Source organism: Gadus macrocephalus, chromosome 15 (genome assembly GCF_031168955.1).
Source record: "Gadus macrocephalus chromosome 15, ASM3116895v1".
Taxonomy (NCBI): domain Eukaryota; kingdom Metazoa; phylum Chordata; class Actinopteri; order Gadiformes; family Gadidae; genus Gadus; species Gadus macrocephalus.
In genome coordinates this window covers 890,349-908,664 of record NC_082396.1, presented here as the reverse complement: position 1 = coordinate 908,664, position 18,316 = coordinate 890,349, and the positions used below count along the sequence as shown (strand labels likewise).

General features: G+C 42.9%; 3 protein-coding genes across 6 annotated transcripts in view; 1 reads left to right on the top strand and 2 right to left on the bottom strand.

The window, feature by feature from the left end:
• Window positions 1-2,991, bottom strand: part of btaf1 (BTAF1 RNA polymerase II, B-TFIID transcription factor-associated) — a 29,863-nt gene extending 26,872 nt beyond the window's left edge. For all 3 annotated transcript variants that reach the window (XM_060074000.1, XM_060073999.1, XM_060073998.1), the window contains exons 1-3: window positions 2,575-2,991; window positions 1,516-1,639; window positions 1,050-1,164 (exon numbers count right to left, since the gene is read on the bottom strand). In XM_060074000.1, the coding sequence (XP_059929983.1) occupies window positions 1,050-1,164; window positions 1,516-1,639; window positions 2,575-2,588 (253 nt within the window). In that variant the 5' untranslated portion in view covers window positions 2,589-2,991. The remainder of the gene's footprint in view (window positions 1-1,049; window positions 1,165-1,515; window positions 1,640-2,574) is intronic.
• Window positions 2,992-3,126: 135 nt separating this feature from the next.
• LOC132473168 (protein CC2D2B-like) lies at window positions 3,127-13,489 on the top strand. The gene is made up of 33 exons (XM_060073165.1): window positions 3,127-3,667; window positions 3,751-3,820; window positions 3,965-4,066; window positions 4,179-4,302; window positions 4,379-4,515; window positions 4,960-5,088; window positions 5,410-5,610; window positions 5,718-5,800; window positions 5,880-6,017; window positions 6,125-6,188; window positions 6,276-6,463; window positions 6,567-6,744; window positions 6,875-7,031; window positions 7,136-7,271; window positions 7,961-8,078; window positions 8,272-8,487; window positions 8,584-8,676; window positions 8,765-8,859; window positions 8,941-9,105; window positions 9,216-9,303; window positions 9,516-9,625; window positions 9,893-9,989; window positions 10,155-10,253; window positions 10,362-10,526; window positions 10,622-10,648; window positions 10,754-10,960; window positions 11,085-11,174; window positions 11,371-11,484; window positions 11,621-11,755; window positions 11,844-11,960; window positions 12,062-12,120; window positions 12,676-12,853; window positions 13,078-13,489. Exons 2-33 carry the CDS (start codon window positions 3,809-3,811, stop codon window positions 13,264-13,266), a joined length of 4,011 nt encoding a protein of 1,336 aa, XP_059929148.1. The 5' UTR covers window positions 3,127-3,667; window positions 3,751-3,808; the 3' UTR covers window positions 13,267-13,489.
• On the bottom strand, window positions 13,453-16,979 carry ccnj (cyclin J). Of its 2 annotated transcripts, XM_060073166.1 has the most exons (6): window positions 16,616-16,979; window positions 16,332-16,422; window positions 16,028-16,238; window positions 15,554-15,853; window positions 14,919-15,078; window positions 13,453-14,579 (listed from the first exon to the last, which is right to left on the bottom strand). In XM_060073166.1, exons 2-6 carry the CDS (start codon window positions 16,398-16,400, stop codon window positions 14,186-14,188), a joined length of 1,134 nt encoding a protein of 377 aa, XP_059929149.1. In that variant the 5' UTR covers window positions 16,401-16,422; window positions 16,616-16,979; the 3' UTR covers window positions 13,453-14,185. The 2 variants fall into 2 exon arrangements, with proteins under 2 accessions (XP_059929149.1, XP_059929150.1); XM_060073167.1 differs by lacking the exon at window positions 16,616-16,979 and having other exon boundaries at window positions 16,028-16,213.
• Between the last annotated feature and the right edge of the window lie 1,337 nt (window positions 16,980-18,316).

Sequence of the window (18,316 nt, the reverse complement as noted above, 5' to 3'; positions counted from 1 at the left end):
GAGCGCGAGCGGGAATTTTATGAATGGTGAATGTAGGAGATAACTTCCCCTGCTTAAAGTATTTTATTGCAGTTATACCCAACCGATATTTCCGAAAAATAAACACAGAAGTGAAAGATCTGTCACAAGACGATTGATACGTATCCGTGCAAATTTTTAACTGGGTATACGCAAATCCTGGTGCGTTCCTAGTGGGTATACGGCGTATACCTGCGTATCACGTAGACTACACCACTGCTTGTAACTAAGAGAACACACATGTGAGTTGTTGATCACAAATAATTTGTATACATAACGTCATCTTTGCAAAAGACGTTTAACTGAAAAGTGTTTCAATCGACCCGGCTCTCCCCCAAGTCTGTCGGGGGCGAGGTGAATGTGATTGCAGTAGGCTGAGTTTTGCGCGCGTTCTGGAAAGTGAGAGAGGAGGCTACTACGGAGTCTATTCAGCAAAACAAATAGGAAAAGTCTAGAACTGTTTTTAAATCGCGATTTTTCGGTTCAGCCATTTCACAAACCGTAGGAAAGAAAAAATGCAAATTAATCGATTAAACCGAAAAAATCGCCCAGCCCTAGTTTGAACATTAAAGATGATTTGGGAATGACCAGGGCAACATTTGATGGCAAAAAAAAAAAAACATCGCATTGCCATAAATATATCATAAAAGGAAAATCGATGAATATATAGAAACAATTAATGAATATATAGAAACAATAAATCAGAATTGATTTTCTTAATGATGTCACTTTAAGTTTATGTATTTTTCAAGAACAAATATTTGTTCATTGATTATGGTCGCAGGGCAACTCGTGATGACAGTTTGGTGCAAAGTGCCGTAAATTCCACTTAATCCCTCAACCTTGAAGGATGCTGAAAGAAAAGAGTAACCATAGCAACTTCTGTGGTCCATCGAAAATCAATCGTAAATTCAATGCAGTCGCTTTTACCATTGTTTCAAAGCAATCCTACCCAAAACGAGGATGTGAAGTGCAACATGTTTCTCGGGGGAAAGGGTGCCTTGATTGACCAGACTGCTTGATTGGCTTACCCTTCTTAGGCTTAGGGGCCGGGTCCCACTCGGGGATGTTCTTAACCACAGCTTCGACTGCCTGCCCAGCTGCTATGCGGGTGTCCCAGTTGGGACTCCTCAAATAGTTCAAAACCTGAAAAATAATAATAATGTTACACCAATGGTCACCATGTATATTATATTACTCAACACATGCTTCTTATGGATATTTTCTTTAAATTATTCCAGCAGATAGAGAAACCCTGCCTTGATATTCGTGCCTTGATGCCCACCAGTGTGGCAACTTGCATGCCGTGTTAAATTGCTGAATATGTGGAGTTTGTGCATTTGTACAGCCTCTCTTTTGTCACCGAACAGGGATGAAGCTGTGTTGAACTAAGACTAAAAGTATGGGGGAGTCGACAATGGTGTACAGTGACAATGGTCGATACTGAGCATATCATGGAAAAGTCATGTCCATGCAAGAGTATCGCACTGCGCACACCTTTGATAGGAGATTGTTGAGCTCATGTGGGTGGAGTTTGACCACGTCTCCGAGCTGCTGGGCTGCTGCTTTCCTGGTTACTGGAGTTGTTCCCGTGTCCAGCAGGATGAACAAACGATCAAGTCTAGAAACAGAATACCAGTTATACACCAGTATTTCCTTATTTTGTTAGCACAGTGTTGATGCAAATAAGCAACAAAGTAAATATACTATTGCATTCAGGTGTTGAGGAAAGTGTGCTTGGGTTAATCAGTACAAATAGCATTGCATACCATGAAATAGATATTTGCATTCTACAAAATACGCAATTACAACAAGGAGAATGAGGTTTTATGGGTGTAACTTACAAAAAATGCAAGCTATCCTTTGAGCTATACACTCCCTAAAAAGGACCTTAGCAGGATAATGTATAGAGAGGGGTTTAAGTTAAGACTAGAAACTGGTGGACCTAGTTACTCTCATCCAAACAATACACTTTAAACCAGCCCAACAAATGAAGGGGCCAGGGAAATAATTACCATCTTAAAAAGTGTCAAACATAGACATTTCTTGACGTCTGTTTAATCTAGATAAGCTATATGCTAAATGACAGCTAAATGACAGTTCAGTCATCCTCAAAAGACAACACAAATTTGCATCCCAACATGCTTTCGTTGATCAAACAAACCGCAGGGTCATTTATTTATTGACAGAAGATCAATGTTCTGCAACAAGTGCTAAACGATGGAGAAATAAGATCTCCCACTGAAGCAACACTAGCAGGTGGCCATGAGAGTAAAGTAAAGAGAAATGTGTTTCACGTCGTTTACTGTGTTGATCTATAGAACGTGCGGTCAAGTCAGACAATCATTAAACAAACGTGGCCTTCTAAACTGTGATCCGAGTCTATCAGACTTAAAATTACACATAGAAAGCTAGCAGGCCCAAGTCAACCCGGTCTGACCATGCCATCCTCAGCCCAATCGGAGGCTAACCGGCAACGATTAGTTAGCTAGGCTAGTTAGCCAAGTTAGCAACTCGAGCACAAATCCAAGTCAACCAGTATCAAGTGCATCTTACCTCGATACAGCCATGGTCAGATAGTTCAGCTATCGTATCTCTGCTCCAACATTCAAGAGGACAGCAGAACTTTGGACTGTGTCTTGTGCTGTGTGTGTGTGCTATCTTGGACTACTTGGTGAAGTGACACGCTAGCTGTAGCCAACAAGGGCTGTGCTGCTCCAACACCTGAACCGCGCATCCAGTTCGCTAGCGTTTCATGGCTTCAAACTTGTCCCTCTTGTCTCTTCGTATATCTTCTTTCACACAATATCGCCAAATACTATACGCATATCAAAGTGTAGCTGGGTTTAACCCTCAGAAATACTTGCTGATAGATACTTTAACCTAATAAGATGTAAAGAGTAATTTTGTCGCACGCTGAAGGAAACCCGGACGACTGTTTTTATATGAGGAGCCATCTTGCATTTATTACTTCCTCCATGGCAGGCAGAAGCTGATTGGGTACAAGCAATGAGAAGAGCCAATCAAAAAGCACACCCAGAGTTAGAGCCCATACTGTCAATCAACGCGTGTCCCGCCTACATATCATTGTCCATATTGTATCTATACTGACACGTGTGTATGTGTGCGTGTGTGTTTCAGGCTTATTATCTGCAACAGATTTATTTAGGCTTAATTTACTAGTCTCAGCCTCTTCCGTTAATTTGAATTACGTCTGCATGTGTACATGATGGCTCTGTGAGTCGAGTATTTACCTAACTCTTTGTACCTACTTTGTTTTTAACACATTAGAAAAGAATGTGAATCTTAGCTGCCTCTTTTTTATTTGTTTGTAATTTGTTTTATAACAATCGCATAAAAATACAGAGCAGCCGTTGAAGGAGGGAACGAACCGTTGGTCAGAATCAAACGCATGCGCTCAAAACGAACGGTTTTCTCTGCCGAAACCTTTAAATGCTTCTGTTGATTTATTATGTAACCCGTCCTTTCAGAAACATTTTGGATCAACGTTATATATGAATATGCATACTTTCCATCAGATTTTGGCGGATATGCAGATACATATGGATATCTAGATTCAGTAAGATGGCGAGCGAAAAGAAAACAACTCAAGACACGTGTGACGAAGAGCAAAAATCCCAAAAGACACGTAATCATAATGAACCATCATTTAAAATTGTATTAAATTGTTAATCTGTCGGTATATAAATGTGGATTTCGTTTATTAAACAGAGTTGATGAAACCTCCCCCTGGTCGCAGCAACAGGATAGAAGAGTTCTTCATAGACGTATGGAGCAAAAGGTAAGGGCCTGTAACATACCAAGTCCTGTGAAGTCCAACAAACTCTGACGAATAACATAATTAACTTTGATGCATGGTAGTTGTCATCTCTATCGCTTTTAATGCTCCTTAAATGATTATAATAAAGAGATATGCAAATTATAGCATTCCCAGATGTCACGGACGGTGGGGAACGCATCATTTGAGTTCTTCTGTGGTACATTTGATGATTTGGGAAAAGAAAATGAAGAACATCAACATAAGAAGGCAAGAGAGGCTTTCATCACCTTACTGCAAGCAGTTTCACATTTTAAGCTAGGTTTTTAGATGCATCCACATCTATTGTTATATATGTATAATATGTTTTTTGTCTTTACAGAGTGAAAAGAACACTGTAATAATTATTGGGGAGAACGATGAGGATTCGGACCCACTCATTCCTGGAGAAATTGTCCAAAGCAGACTAAAGCAAACCCATGTTTTTGTGCCACGCCTCTCAGCTGGTAAGATAAAGTTATGGTGGATATATCCCCTGGTTTTTGGAGCATATTCACTAAGAAATTATAATTATTTTGACAGTACCCCAAGAACGGCTGGCACAAGCTAATCTGAAGCTGCGTTGCTTAGAAGATGAAGGACTGTATGTCCAGGATAGACCTACGGTTCCATGGTGGATCAACAACAAAATGTCCAACCGACTCATTGAACAAGACAAGGTTAACCACTCTACATTTAACAATAATGCCCTTTTCAATAACTGTACATTGCATCCCTATGCTATGATTTGGGAATGAGATATTACTTGAAAAAAATCACAAAACCAACAGCCAGGGGCCACGCGGTCATTTCTAGTTTCTGGTTATAAAACATGATTATGCAATATCTAAAATAAGCACAGTGCAAAGTACTCTGCAATGTTCTGAACACAGACCATCTGAGTCCAATATAAGAGTAATCTCTCTAAAGTAGCGCAATTAAACTAGTTTCAAAATAGTGAGATCCATTTTTAGGATAAATAATAATAATAAAAGAGGGCAGGTGTGTAGCCACATTCTTACAGTTTATCCCTGTCAACTATTTAGTCCTGTTGAGGTGAGAAATATGTACAGTATATGAATGAATGAGTCAGACCTGAATGATGTGTTGGCTCCCTATTACAGGGAGAGCGTTGGTTCGACCCGAGCGGCTGCCTGAACTCTCTGGCTGACCCGGTGCAGAGGGGCTGCTGCGTCCAGGCAGACCCCCCTGCAGCAGGTCCCTCTCCCGGCCTCAGTACCGGGTACATCGAGGTTAGGGGCTTCATCTGGAAGTGTGCCTTCTGATGCAAAACGCTGTCCTTTTAGCTATTTGTAACTATTCTCAATGACAGAGGAGAGGGAGGTATTGTTTCTTAAGTTAATGGCACCTGACATGCATCGAGAAGATATCTAAATAAGTAAACGATATAATCTCCTGAGTGTGTCAATAAACAATATATCACTTTGTAGTGTATACATCATGTATTCACACATATATGTCCAACTAAGATACCATTTGGATATCATTTTTTTAATAACGTCATTATGTAACCTGCTGGCAACCAAAAATGATTTTTCCTTTACTCTGCACAGCCTTCTACAATAGCCTCAAACACATCTAGTAAATGTGATGCGGCAATGTGGCAGCTTGACCTTAGCCTAGAGGGGCTCATCTTCACACATCACCCCTTGTTCAGTAGAGAACATGTGTTGGCACAAAACCTGTTAGAGCTCCATGAACTCTACCTCAAAAAACGCCAAATGCCAGATGCCACTACTGCCCTGCAGGGCAAGGTATTGTGTAACACCAAACATCTGCTCTTGTTTATGCCAACAATTACAGAAAATGTAATATATTTTAAGTGAACTCCACTAAGTAAACTTTTACCATGCAATATTAGCTAAAGGGATTAGAGAAATTGGAAAGTGGTGAACGCGATTGGTTCTTGGCAGGAAACCAGTTGGGAACGAAACAAGAGATAAGGTTTGTTTGTTAATATTTTCTGATGTGTATAACTGCTTGTGTGGATATAGCTATATTTATCCATCATTTTTTTCTTCAGAAGAGATACAGAGAGACAACACAGAGAGATAGAAACAGACCATCTATTGAAGAACATATGTAATCGGTGGACCACCATTAAAAAACACAGAGCAGAAAATGCGTTCACGAGCACAACTGTCAGATTACAGCTGCACAGGTGCACGTCCTTGTTTGTTTCACATATTGTTGCTGTTGGGGCCAATCCCCATTAGTCATCCTTTGGAAATATTTGAGGTCTTAACTCCCTCATTCCCCTCTAAACAGACTCAAAGACATGGGTGGGAACCAATCCGCAACTCGGAGTGGAAAACCAGAGGAAATATTTGTGGTAATACATTGGCAAGGATAGATGTTGTTGATGTATTGTGTGGGGGTGTACACCAGTGCATCCAATTGAAAGGTTTGCCTGTTACAGACTGCAGATGATGGGGTTTTCAAGCGGCGATTTAGTGATCACCTTGACCAGAAGGAAGAGGATACCACAGGGCCTGGGGAGCGATTGAAGAATCAGGCCCATCAGGCCAATCCAGCCATCTCGCGCAGTGATCTGATCCCTGTTCTCTCCAGAAGCAGAAGCATCACCCCATCACTGAGCTGCCCCCTGTGAGTCCACCATTAACAGAACAACATTAGTCATTGGTTTAGCCTCGGCAGGAATTTAACCCAGAGCTGAAATTCCATTTGCTTTGTTGCTTTTGGATTTTAGAGGCGAAAGAATCAGGAGATACGAGTTGCTGCGCCGCAAGATAACAGTGAAAATATTCTACAATGAGAAACTTGTATCCTTCTCAGATCCAGCGTCTTTAGACGGTGACTTCAGAGTCAACATCCAGCAGATCTTTCACATACGGATAATGCACCACTCAGAGAATATAATGCTGCAGGTATGTGTACACTAAGCACATTTGTAGAGCCCTTCCCAATCGCAGGCTCAAAGAGCTTCAATCCCCCTGTTTTGATATGTGTGTATGTCATCACCTCAGAGGGGGAATATTGTTCTTCTTGAAATTTTAGATTTGTGAAACTTCAGGACAAAAGAGCACTGAGGTGGCCAAAGTATATTTGCCAATCCCAGATAGAGATGTGCTGTCAAGCTGTACTTCCCTCCTGGAAACTATAGAGTTCAGCAACAAACCAATTGTCCAGCCTCACTATGATGGGGTCGGGAGCAGTGAGTAACAGCAATAACCATTTATTACAATTCAAAGCAAATTATATTAAAGCGAAGTAAGCAGATGTGTAGGGCATTTCAAGTTGTTTTTCTTTTATCATTAGATGTCACATGTATACTAAATTACAAGCAACCAGGATATCTATTGAGCAGAGGTAGGCTGACCTATGGTCTCTCTTGGGCTGTAGAGGAATCTCTCTTCTCCATGGCACCCAAAGCAACTAAAACTAATTTTACCAAGTGAGTAAAAACACCATTTTGATAACATCTTTATTTTTTATACAATATAACACAATAATACATTTTGTTGCATCAAAACTCATATACATAGACATTCATAAGCAATGTGTTGTTTATCGCTGTGCTTTTGTGGAGTTAGTGTTTTATAACTGTGCAATCAATCAATCAATCAATACATTCATACTGCATTAAATTCCATGATTTGTAATGTTATGTATAAATGTCTACACCGATGTATCATCCAATTGGATTCATTTTATTTATATCTATATTAGTGCTGTCAGTTAAACGCGTTATTAACGGCGTTAACGCAAACCAATTTTAACTGCGTTAATCTTTTTATCGCGCGATTAACGCAAATTTATTAATCAAAAATAAATAAATAATAATACATTTCTTTGGCTCAAAACAAAGAAGCAGTAGGCTGACTGCTGTGTTCAAGGTAGTATGTTTGTATGTTCATTGTTTAATTGCACTATAGGCTTTTTTTTTGTATCGTCCTGTTTTCATCAGTATATGCCAATATTGTTATCAATAGCATTAAAATGAGAAAAAATAATGGGACAAGGAAATCAAGGGATATTTAGCGCAGAAATTTTTTTGCGATTAATCTTGAGTTAGCGATGACATTAATCGCGATTATCGCGTTTAAATATTTTAATCGCTTGACAGCACTAATTTATATTCAGTTCCCAGACTTGCCAAGTGTTGAAGAGCCATACACATGAAGAGTTACTAGGCCGGCTGAGGGACGTAAAGTATGATCCCAACCACCCATCAAACACGGCAATCCAAGGGCTGCTCAGGGTGAGTGCGGCTCCCAACATTCACCGGCATGTAAATGTCAAGTGCTCGCATACAGTTTTCCCTTGTAGGTTTTGTCTTTTGTTCATTCAGGGCTGCATCCCCTGCTGCTCAACAAATATCCCCGTATATAACAGGAAACAATGTGGGAGCACCAGATACTACGTGAACTATGCTATATTTGTTTGGAGTGCAGGAAGCTTGTGAGAGGAGAGATGGAGCAAAGGGATGCTTTCACATGTACGCCTGCGAAGAGGAGTTTGACTTCACCGCAGAGGAGGACTTCGATAAGTCCCGGCGGTTTGAGCTCCTTAGGGCCAGGAATTGTCGTAGGGCTCCGCCCGAAGCTATCCCACTTCACGACAGCCAGATCAAAGACTCCATGTTTGCTTTAACAACACATTTTAAGAAGGTTTGATTACTTCTTGTAGCTTATCATTGCAATGATTCTGAGGAAATTTCCGTGTGTAAACCCATGAGTAGTGACTTGTGTTCTGGCGCTGCTTAGGAGTACTCTGCAGTTCCACGTTATTCACTAGTGGAGGAGGAAGAGGACCCAATCACAAGTCACATACTGCACAATATTCAACAAACCCAGAGGGTGCCCTGGTACACACCGTACATCCAGATTACACTGGCTATTTACAGAACTTGGAAAGTAAACCTCTGATTTCTCTGTATTATGTAAGATGCTCGATTCAGCGAAGAGAAGAATTGATGACATCAGGAAGAAGTACAAGCTCTCCGACATTGTTAATGAGCATCATGGGGCCGACTCACCAAAGTGAGTTTTGTGTGATTTAGTGAGTTTGAACACATCTGTACTGTTCTGCTGGATAACAAACTTTGTCCTTGATGCGAGCAGGAAGTCCAGCTGGGATATCTTCAGGGGGCTGCGTCCTCTAAACCCTAGAAGGACCACAATGAGGAAGTGGGTTCCCAGCTCCCTGCTCGCATTGACACACTTTAAGGTCCGGGTGACTGTCAACAGCGCCATGGGTCTGCCCGTCCGACAGAAAGATCCCCTCAAGTGAGGCTCCACTTAACTTGCATGAACACATCTCCATTCTCCAGCTGGTACGTCTGCTGGGGGAGACCACCAGAAAACATACAGGTGCTTGTTTTGTTTTGGTTCTGGAGGAGGATTCGTACCAGAAATGTATTCTGGTGTGGCCTGCCTGCAAGTACCAACAGGGCAACCTTCTCAGAGGAAGAAGTTATTCCTGAGGTAAAAATGAGTTTTTCTGAAGATCTGACACAGAGCCAAATTAGTTCCCTAATATGGCTGAAATATATATATTTTGAACAAATACAAAATGACCATAGGTAGTATTAAGCAGTATTTAGTGCATTTAACTTATTATTTTTTGTGTGAAATATTGCAGTACTGTATGTAACATACTGTATATAGCGCCTCCATTATTCTCATTGTATTAACAGGTTGATGTTCAGCCGTTCTTTGAGGTCAGGTTTCAGGGGATCACATGTAGGAGTTGTGTAAAACAGGGACCTAATCCGCACTGGAAGGAAGACTTTACCTTTGACCTCAGGTAATACAACCCCTTTACTTGTTGTGCAGAGTGATGTTCACATAGCAGACTCCAGCTCATATATCATGCTCTCCTATATATCTCCTATATTTTAATACTAAAATGCCTTTTTAACTTTCTATTTTTGCATGTTTTTCTTTTACTTGCCTATTATTTTATTTCATTGTATGACACTGTTTATATGTGAAGCACTTTGAGTCTGCCTTGTGTATGAAAAGTGCTATATAAATAAAGTTGCCTTGCCTTGCCTTGCCTATATGTCCGCAGGGCCAAAGGAGGGGACGACAGCCTAGAAGGGCTTTCTAGTGCAGAAAATGACATAGTCATAAATATGTTTGATTACATTTCCTTCCAACGTGCTGAGGTATCTTGCACTTTTACGAGCTGCTACACATCTCAAGCAATCAGAATCAACACCTGAAATAACCAGAGATTATTTCCATCCATGACTTCCTCTTTGCTCATCATTTCCACGATTACTTTCTTCTTCTCTCTCTGCTCTTTACCTGCGGGGCTCTGTGCATTACAGACTAGTGTACTGATAGGCTGCGGGGCGCAGGTCTTCTCTGGCAGGCAATGGCTCGGCTCCGTCACCATACCGTTCACAACGCTGCTGCAGCAGCCCACGGTGAGGTCTCACACAACGCTGTGCACGCCGACATGAGGTCACACAGACTACGTCACGCCAGACCTCTGATTGGATAGCAGGACCGATATGCCTTCAACTTGTTTTAAGGTGTGTGAGTCACTCCCCATTGGCCAGCCTCCGCTTCTGCTTGGCTACACCTGGCCGGAGGAGGGTTCCTTCAGCGACCAGGCGGTTCGGACAGAGGAGAGCTCCCTGGAAGTCTTCATAAACCTGGACCCACCGGTCTCCATAGCTACTGAGCTTTCAGCCAGAGTAGGGTTCTATTGACAGTGTTGGGTAAATGGATGCATAGATAGAACCAATTATCATTAACACTTTGTTACGCAACACTACCTTTGTTTGTTCAGGATGAGGACCAGATTTCACAGTGGTTGGTGCGTACAAGATAGACATTATATTATTTATAAATAATCCAGAATAATAATTAGAATTATATCTAAATTATTTTAGTTGAGTGCTTATCGTTAAGGCCTCTCTAGTTTCCCAGCGACGAAGAGGAGGGGCTGCTGAGGCAGGCCTTTGAGTTTGAGCGCCAGTGCAGAGCCACCAGTGAAAAGAAACAATGGGTGTCGACCACTGTCTTCAACTCTGACGCCAGACTGGTCCTGGCTACCCGGTTCTTTGGCCCACTGGCTCCTCCGAAGGAAATACTGCAGGACACTTCACTCAACAGCATGACTGCTTTAGTAAGGGCTGATTCAGAACCGCACACACAGCTGGAAAGAACTTTAAATGTTAATGTTAAATGTTCTTCCTTGAGAATGTATGACTAAGGTATCTTTCTGATTGAATTTGGATTATGTAAACTAGGATATCCTGGCAATGTTTGTGTCCGTGATTCCAACCGTGCCCTGCCTCTCTGGTGTTGGAAACAGCAGGGTCATTTGGTTATCCTCTGAGGTACGCTTATAATCCACTAGAATAAACATTTACAAATTTTTCCAAATATGCTTTGACCCAGATTATGTGTAGAGCAAACTCAGATGTGGGCCTCAAACATATGTCTTGAAGGTACCCAACGGTGAAGGTATTTTATTCAGTTGTTGACTTTACCTTTAAGATCACTGTGAACTTGATCTGTTGGACAATTCTACAGCAGTGCCTGGAGCTCGCAGTGGGCAACCATATGAGTCTGGCTGTTCTCCTGTGTAACCTCTTCCACTACCAGCAAGTGGAGGCGTGGCTGCTACTGGGAAAATCTGTCCTCGAGGTAGCCTTCTACACTGCTATTATGTTGATTATCACTACTGTACTATACTTAGTTCAGGCCCACACAAAACTATACCAGAATCGCAATGTTTTTGTCATTATTTTTGTGCAAAGTAAAAGCAAAGTATATTCTACAGAAAGAGGAGTCGTATATTCTCACCAAAAACAACCATACATACTTGGTTTGGAACCCCAGGGATGGGAAGCACTACGACAAATGCGACACGCGTTGCCCTTTGCAGACGGTGACAGGCCTTGTGAACGGCCATAATGTAAGGGAGGAGGCTCACACTCATCTGCTGTTTAGCACATGTAGTATAATGACAAAGATCCTAAGTAACACTGATGGATGTGTTTTAGGTGTGGTTTAATGTCCAACGCACAAAGCGAACCTCAGTCATCAACTTTGACTTGTCAGACCCAGGCTCTTGGAAGGCCTTATTCCTCAATGGGTCTCAAGCTGCAACATCTGGATTGGTAAACCATTTATTGAAGTGTCTGAAAATTGTATTTGCATACATTTTAACAAAGAACCTCTTATACCTTTGAAGTGCCTCTACAAAATGCATGTTCTCTAGCCAATTCAGGTGAAATACCGGCCTGTTGAAATGGAATTGGTATATGCCCTCCAAAGGAGGTAGGTCTAGAGTTCTTGAGCCCTAGTCTACTCTACTCTGTTACATTCTATATTACAGTATGGGTGTACAGTGTTTCCCCCAGAAAATGTCTTAGTCAGGTGGTCAAGGAGCGAGGCAAGGTTTGTCTCGTGGCCCTGCGGTCTTCAGTGAGGGTTTCAGCTCGGAATAATAGCTAGAATCGCCTGATGCCGCCGTTTCAATTCCATTCAAATAGCTTTATGGCACGACTATCGTGAACAGTATTGACAATCCATTATTTATCTTTATTTTTTGTACCTGATTGAAATATGTTTTGTTTCCCTATGAGAGTTTTTTTGCTTTGTTAATGCATAATAAAAAATATATATATTTTATTTTTTTATACATTGGTAGTCAAGGCGGGGCCCTATTATTGTTAAGGCGGCCCCCTTAACAATAGCGTGCTGAGGGAAACACTGGGTGCATCAGCTGAGAGAACTAGTGTTTTCCAAAAATTCCAAAAATAAATAAAGCCAACTATTTGCTGAAACACAAGAAGGGATATACTGCTATACTGTGGATATCTTCTGTCCAAGGGTGGAAGTGAAGCTGAGGAACAGCATAATGGAGTGGAGGCTCCCTCACATCACTCGCTGGAACGCCAAGTGCTCGGCCATGCTCAGAGAGGCCCTGGAGCTCCTGGAGAGGGCCCGGTCCTCAGACTCCATCCTGACGGAGACAGTCCAGGTTCTGGAGACCATGACAGACTACAAGGTAACCATGGTTGTATTGAGAGCCTGCTCGTTTTGCTAAGAATCCACTGACCATTGTAACCTACTTTTCTTCTTATCTTAACGACTTGTCGTGTGATGTGATTCCATGGCTGAGAATGATTGCATTACTCAATAGGCTTCTACCCCTGTTGAAAATCTTTGTTTATTGTGGAATTTTGTTGACCCCAATACGAAATGGGGGCTTTTGGTCTGTGGGTTCGTTAGGTAACTGGATTCCCTCTTCATCTGCCCTACCGGGACATGAACTCATTGGTGGACACAGTCTACAACACAGGGATCCACAGCACAGAGATCCCAGACACCTCATTTGCCTTGGCCGTGTACATCCGCCCCTACCCAAACCTCATCCTTTCCACATGGGTCTTCTTAGCTCGTCTGGCCAAACGCCAGTAGAGGGCCGGTTATGTTGCAGCAGTGAACGACTGGGTAGATGTTTGGGCCACCAGTGAACACAACTAATGGGAATGTTGATCAGATCCTCCGGATGTTGGATACAAAAACATGGATAAATGTGTGCACAAATTGTTAGCATTCTCTACTTTTACATTTATAGTATATATGAAATGCATGAGACCTTAATCAAATGTCCGTTTTTATTAAAAGTTGCAAGATAGAAGTGGACAGCCAAATATTTTCATATTTTCTGTACAGAAATTACTTGTTTTTTCCCAATTACCCCCCCATCCTCCTCCCAGAGGAAAAAAAAAGAAGAGTGATCTCCAAGAGGCTTCTAACATATGTTCTTTAAAGTTCCAGAATACGTTCTACAATTTCTGGAACAGGTTCATCAAGGTAACATTGCTCAAGAACAAAAATGCTGTGTCAACAGCTGAACACAGCCTGAAATAAGTTCCTCCCTTCGGTTTCTACCCAGTTTCCCATAGTAGCAAAGAAAAACAAAAAAGTGAAACGATACAGCTTACATTCAACACGTCTGCGGTACTTTGGCTTAAATAAATACAGCTACAGGACTGCCTTTGGTCTCTAGCACAAAATTGTGTGGCAAAATAGGAAGCCGTAGTGGCACTAAACCCACACATATCCTGCTTGTTAATACTCAGTAACAACTCAATCTCTTCAACAAAAGAAAACACAAAAACACTGCAAGCTATTGGAAATTGTATACAGCAAGTAGGTATATTGCACATTGTGAACTACTTAAGGATCAAAGTGCTGTATACATACCAACAAGGAAAATAAAAACCATGCCTCCTCGTTCAACATGATAACTTAAGAAGGCGCAGATCAGACACACACACACACACACACACGCACACGCACACGCACACACACACACACGCGCGCGCTTTGATCACCTATCAAAGCAGGGAGCAACACAGGGGTATTTCACGCTGACCTGGTAGGCTCGATTTGACATGCTCGCCTTTGACTCCAGGTGGGTGGCAGCGTTGGCGATGTGGCTGTGCTGGGGGGCGATGGGAGCCGGCAGGCCAATGGGCTGGTTGAGGTACCGGTGGCTGGGGGCTACGGCCGGTGGGAGGGTCTGCTGGGGGTAGGGCATCACGGGCCGATGGAGGTACTGAGCCACGGGGTTGGCCTGCCCTGAAGTGTGGTAGTTGGGGGTTGGAGCTAGCTGCTGCTGGTGCTGCTGCTGCTGGTGGTGCTGCTGCTGCTGCTGGTGCTGCTGGTGGCTTGGAGGAGAACCCTTCTGCTTGTTGGCCTCTTTGACATCGCCGTCATGTGCACTAGGAATAAAAACACGAGATGTTCCCCGTCAAGTCATAAATACAATCCTGCAGGAAGACGAGACCCACACAGGTTCACATGTCAATGTGTTGCACCTGTTGCACTTCTACAATGAGTCACTAGTTCATGCTGTAGAATAGGGCTCTAGTACTTGTCGGAGAGGCGAGTGTATTCATTGAAAGAATATGCTGCAATAAGACTAGAATTGCAAATCTTCTCTAGTCCATGTGCTACACCTTCATGTCAACACCCGTTTCAATTTGTAAAACCAGAAAAGTCGTTGTAGCCAGACGACCATTCCGTTAGTGTGAGAGGGTAATCTGACGGGAGACACTCACACCATGAGTTTCTCGGTGCAGGACACCAGGTCGTCCCAGGTATAGGCTGTGAGACGCTGAAGGCGGGGGGGCCATGTGGGAGACAGGTGGAGGATAAGGCGGGAGGAGGCCAGACATGCGGCAGCCACCAGTGACGGGACGAAGCACAGAAACACATGGTCTGGAAAGGAAGCGACAAAAGATGGGCCTGAGCGCCTGCAACGGGGGGAAGGTACAGCTGTCAGGTTGGCGTGTGCCTGCCAAATCTTTATGGGTATGGATTAGAGGAATAGTCGGAGTGTGCCAGCATGTTTGAACAGAGCTTGTGTGTGTACGTGCAGCCGTTGAGGAAATAACAGATTGTAATCCATCAGCCAATGGTCATGGTAAAAAAGGATTTGGTTATATTGCTTACATCCAACTATAAATAGGTTTGCTTCCTGTTTACATGAATCCTTAACCGAATGTACTTTTTTTTTAATGAATACACATTTTATTCAAAATTGATTTTGAAGTTATTATCCTTTTAATGTCGTCTCATCTGTTAAGAGAAAATCGAATAAATGGTGTAGTTAGTTACTCCATGCATTTAAATACTTGTGTCACTCAAGTATGCAGTCCCTCTTCATTCAGTGATAGTGTTGCCAGCTGCTTGCCTTGTAAGGAGACCTCCAGGAAGTAGTCAGCATATTTGGCCAAGAACAGCTTTGTTTTGTCCAGGCAGCCGATAGGCCAACCATTATGGAGGTCTGCTTCGTGCACAGCGATGGACAGGTAGAACTCGATGAAGTGGGCCGCGGTCGGCAGATACAGGTTCCACTGGAAGGTCTCCAGCAGCAGCAGCTCCATGTGAAGCAGGCCCTGCTTGGTGAGCACCAGGTTCATGGAGCTCATGCATCCCAGGCTGTTCAGCATCTCCAACTTGGGCACCCGGTCTTCCCTCTCCTCAAACTTACCTGCAATGACATAAAGAAAATATCACAATCAATAAAGACTTGATATTCAATTGAATTGGTCCTTGCCAAAGTGTGACGGTGGTGGCATGCATTACGGGACCAAGCCAAGTCATGATGATGAATATGTAAAGAAGTAAAACATTCTATGTAAAACATGTGTATTAAAATACTTACTGGCCAGAAGAAGGCATGACAAGGAGACCATGTGAAGCTGCTGCACAGTGATATCATAGCGGTCCATAAAAAGATCCAACAGGTAAACCGCAAGATGTCTGGCGGCTGGACATAGCCTGAAGCGATTACAGACGACCGCTATGAGGTCTGCGAAGTATCGTCTTAAATTCAGCTGGGGAGACTGTCCTTTGAAGGAGGGTAATTTGAGCTCCTGTTAACAGAACGTGAGTGAGATATCAGAAATGAATAGCATGCCTGTGATGGAGTTAACCACCTTTGACGGTTTAAATAAAACTTGTATTACTTTGTATCGTAGAGCATGGTAGATATCGGCAGCGAGATGTCCTTTCCACCATTGGTCCTCAAGCTCCATTTATGAGAACACTTCGTAGACCCTTGTCATTTCAAAATATCAAAGGGCAGTTAATTCATTAATTAACTTAAATCATCATGACAAACTCTGCATGTGAGGAGGAAACCAGAGCTTGTTGGTAACTCGCATGCAGCAATCTGGTTGTGGACTCAGATCACTTATTCAATGTATTTCTATTAACATAGACATGGGTATTGCAGGCAAACTCAACTCACCCGGCTCGCACATAAAGTGAGGCGTTTATTCAGCAATGTTTGAAACAAACGTTACTTTAACTTTATGTTTGGCGCATTGTCACATGAATTGTTGGCGATGTTGAAGTACCGGGAGACGGTGAGCTTCTTCTGAGCTAGCACGCGTTCTGTGAACACGGCTACTCTAACACAACAACGAGCAGGGCAGGCAGCAGAAGTCACGCTGCAGCCAATTAGAAGTTCGCTTACAACTAGGATGGATGCCCAATCACGGGTGGGGAGTCACATTTCATGGTCGAATCCATAGAAATAGTAAAATCCAATGCATCCCTGCGTCGCCACAATGTCTCGCTGTACAATTAATGCGATGTCAGTATGTTGTCACCTCAACAATGTATGGATAAAGGGAGAATAGGTCAAATATAATTAATGGGTTGACCTTTAGAAGATGCATGAAATTAGTAAAATAGTCAAAAGAGTCGAGGCCAATGGGGAGGGGCCTCTTGAGCCCCTCCCCATTGTCTAATTGTTAGCTCGTTAATTAGTTTATCATTTGAAAAAAATAGCAATTAAGGCTATCCCTTAGGTCTGATCCCATAATATAGGATCATATAATACACACAAGGACTGAAGCATTCAAATATGAAAGAAATTGGAAAGCATGAGATAGCCATCTTATCCTGATCAAATATCAACTACTATCATACATAAGTCTGACGTTCCTTTATAAATAATTCATTAATAAAGTGAGCCTAGGTCAAGGGATGTAAGTCAAGGAGCTAGAACTGTTTTCACTATTACATCTATACCCAGTTGTTCACTGGCTGAACCTTATAGTCCTAGACTCAGTCACACTAGTGCAACCTGGTTAAGTCACCAGCCACCCTGATGTAGTCACTAACTACCCTGGTAAAGTCAATAGTCACCAATTGTTTACACTGGCAGGTGTTATCGGAGCATCCTTGACTCAATCAAACAGCGTCTCCCTCCCCCAAGCTATCAGGTTAAGTTAAGTTAAGTTATCCTTTATTGTCCCTTTTTTGGGGGGAAATCCTTTCTCTGCCTTTGACCCGTCCTGGAGCCGGAGCCTACGTCCACAGACAGAGGAGTGGCCCGGTCAGAGGTCCACACACCGGCACGTCCGGAGCAGTGGGCAGCCGTGGAGCAGCGAGCAGCGCCCGGGAGCAGGCGGGGGCTTCAGGTGCCTTGCTCAAGGGCACCTCTTCTGGGGAAGAGGTGCCCTGTGCTACGTACTCCCCCCCCCGTCCACATTCTTTGCCACCCTCCGGTTACCGGTCCAACCCATTAACCAGTAGGGCACGGATGCTTTGCTGTTCAACACGTGACCCTGACTATTTCAATTCTGACCACGAGCGGCTGGGGAGGGCGAGCTCAGTGCAGCTGGGGCTGGCCCGTCTGGGGGTGGTGGTGGTGGACGAGGACAAGAAGACCCAGGCCGTCCTGGAGGACTCCCGGCCAGGCTCTGCACTATGAACGAGGAGGATTCAGCCACATGGCTCCTCCCTCCACCATCTGCAAACCCAGCATCATGCAAACGTTTTTGGACGACGAAGATGACCCTATGTAGCGACCACCCAAATATTGCATTATCTTCTTTCATGTTGTTTGATAGGCTACATTATGCATTATATAGGCTATGATTAGTATTATAATTATTGTATTATTATATAACTTATTTTAACCTATTGACATGATAAAAAA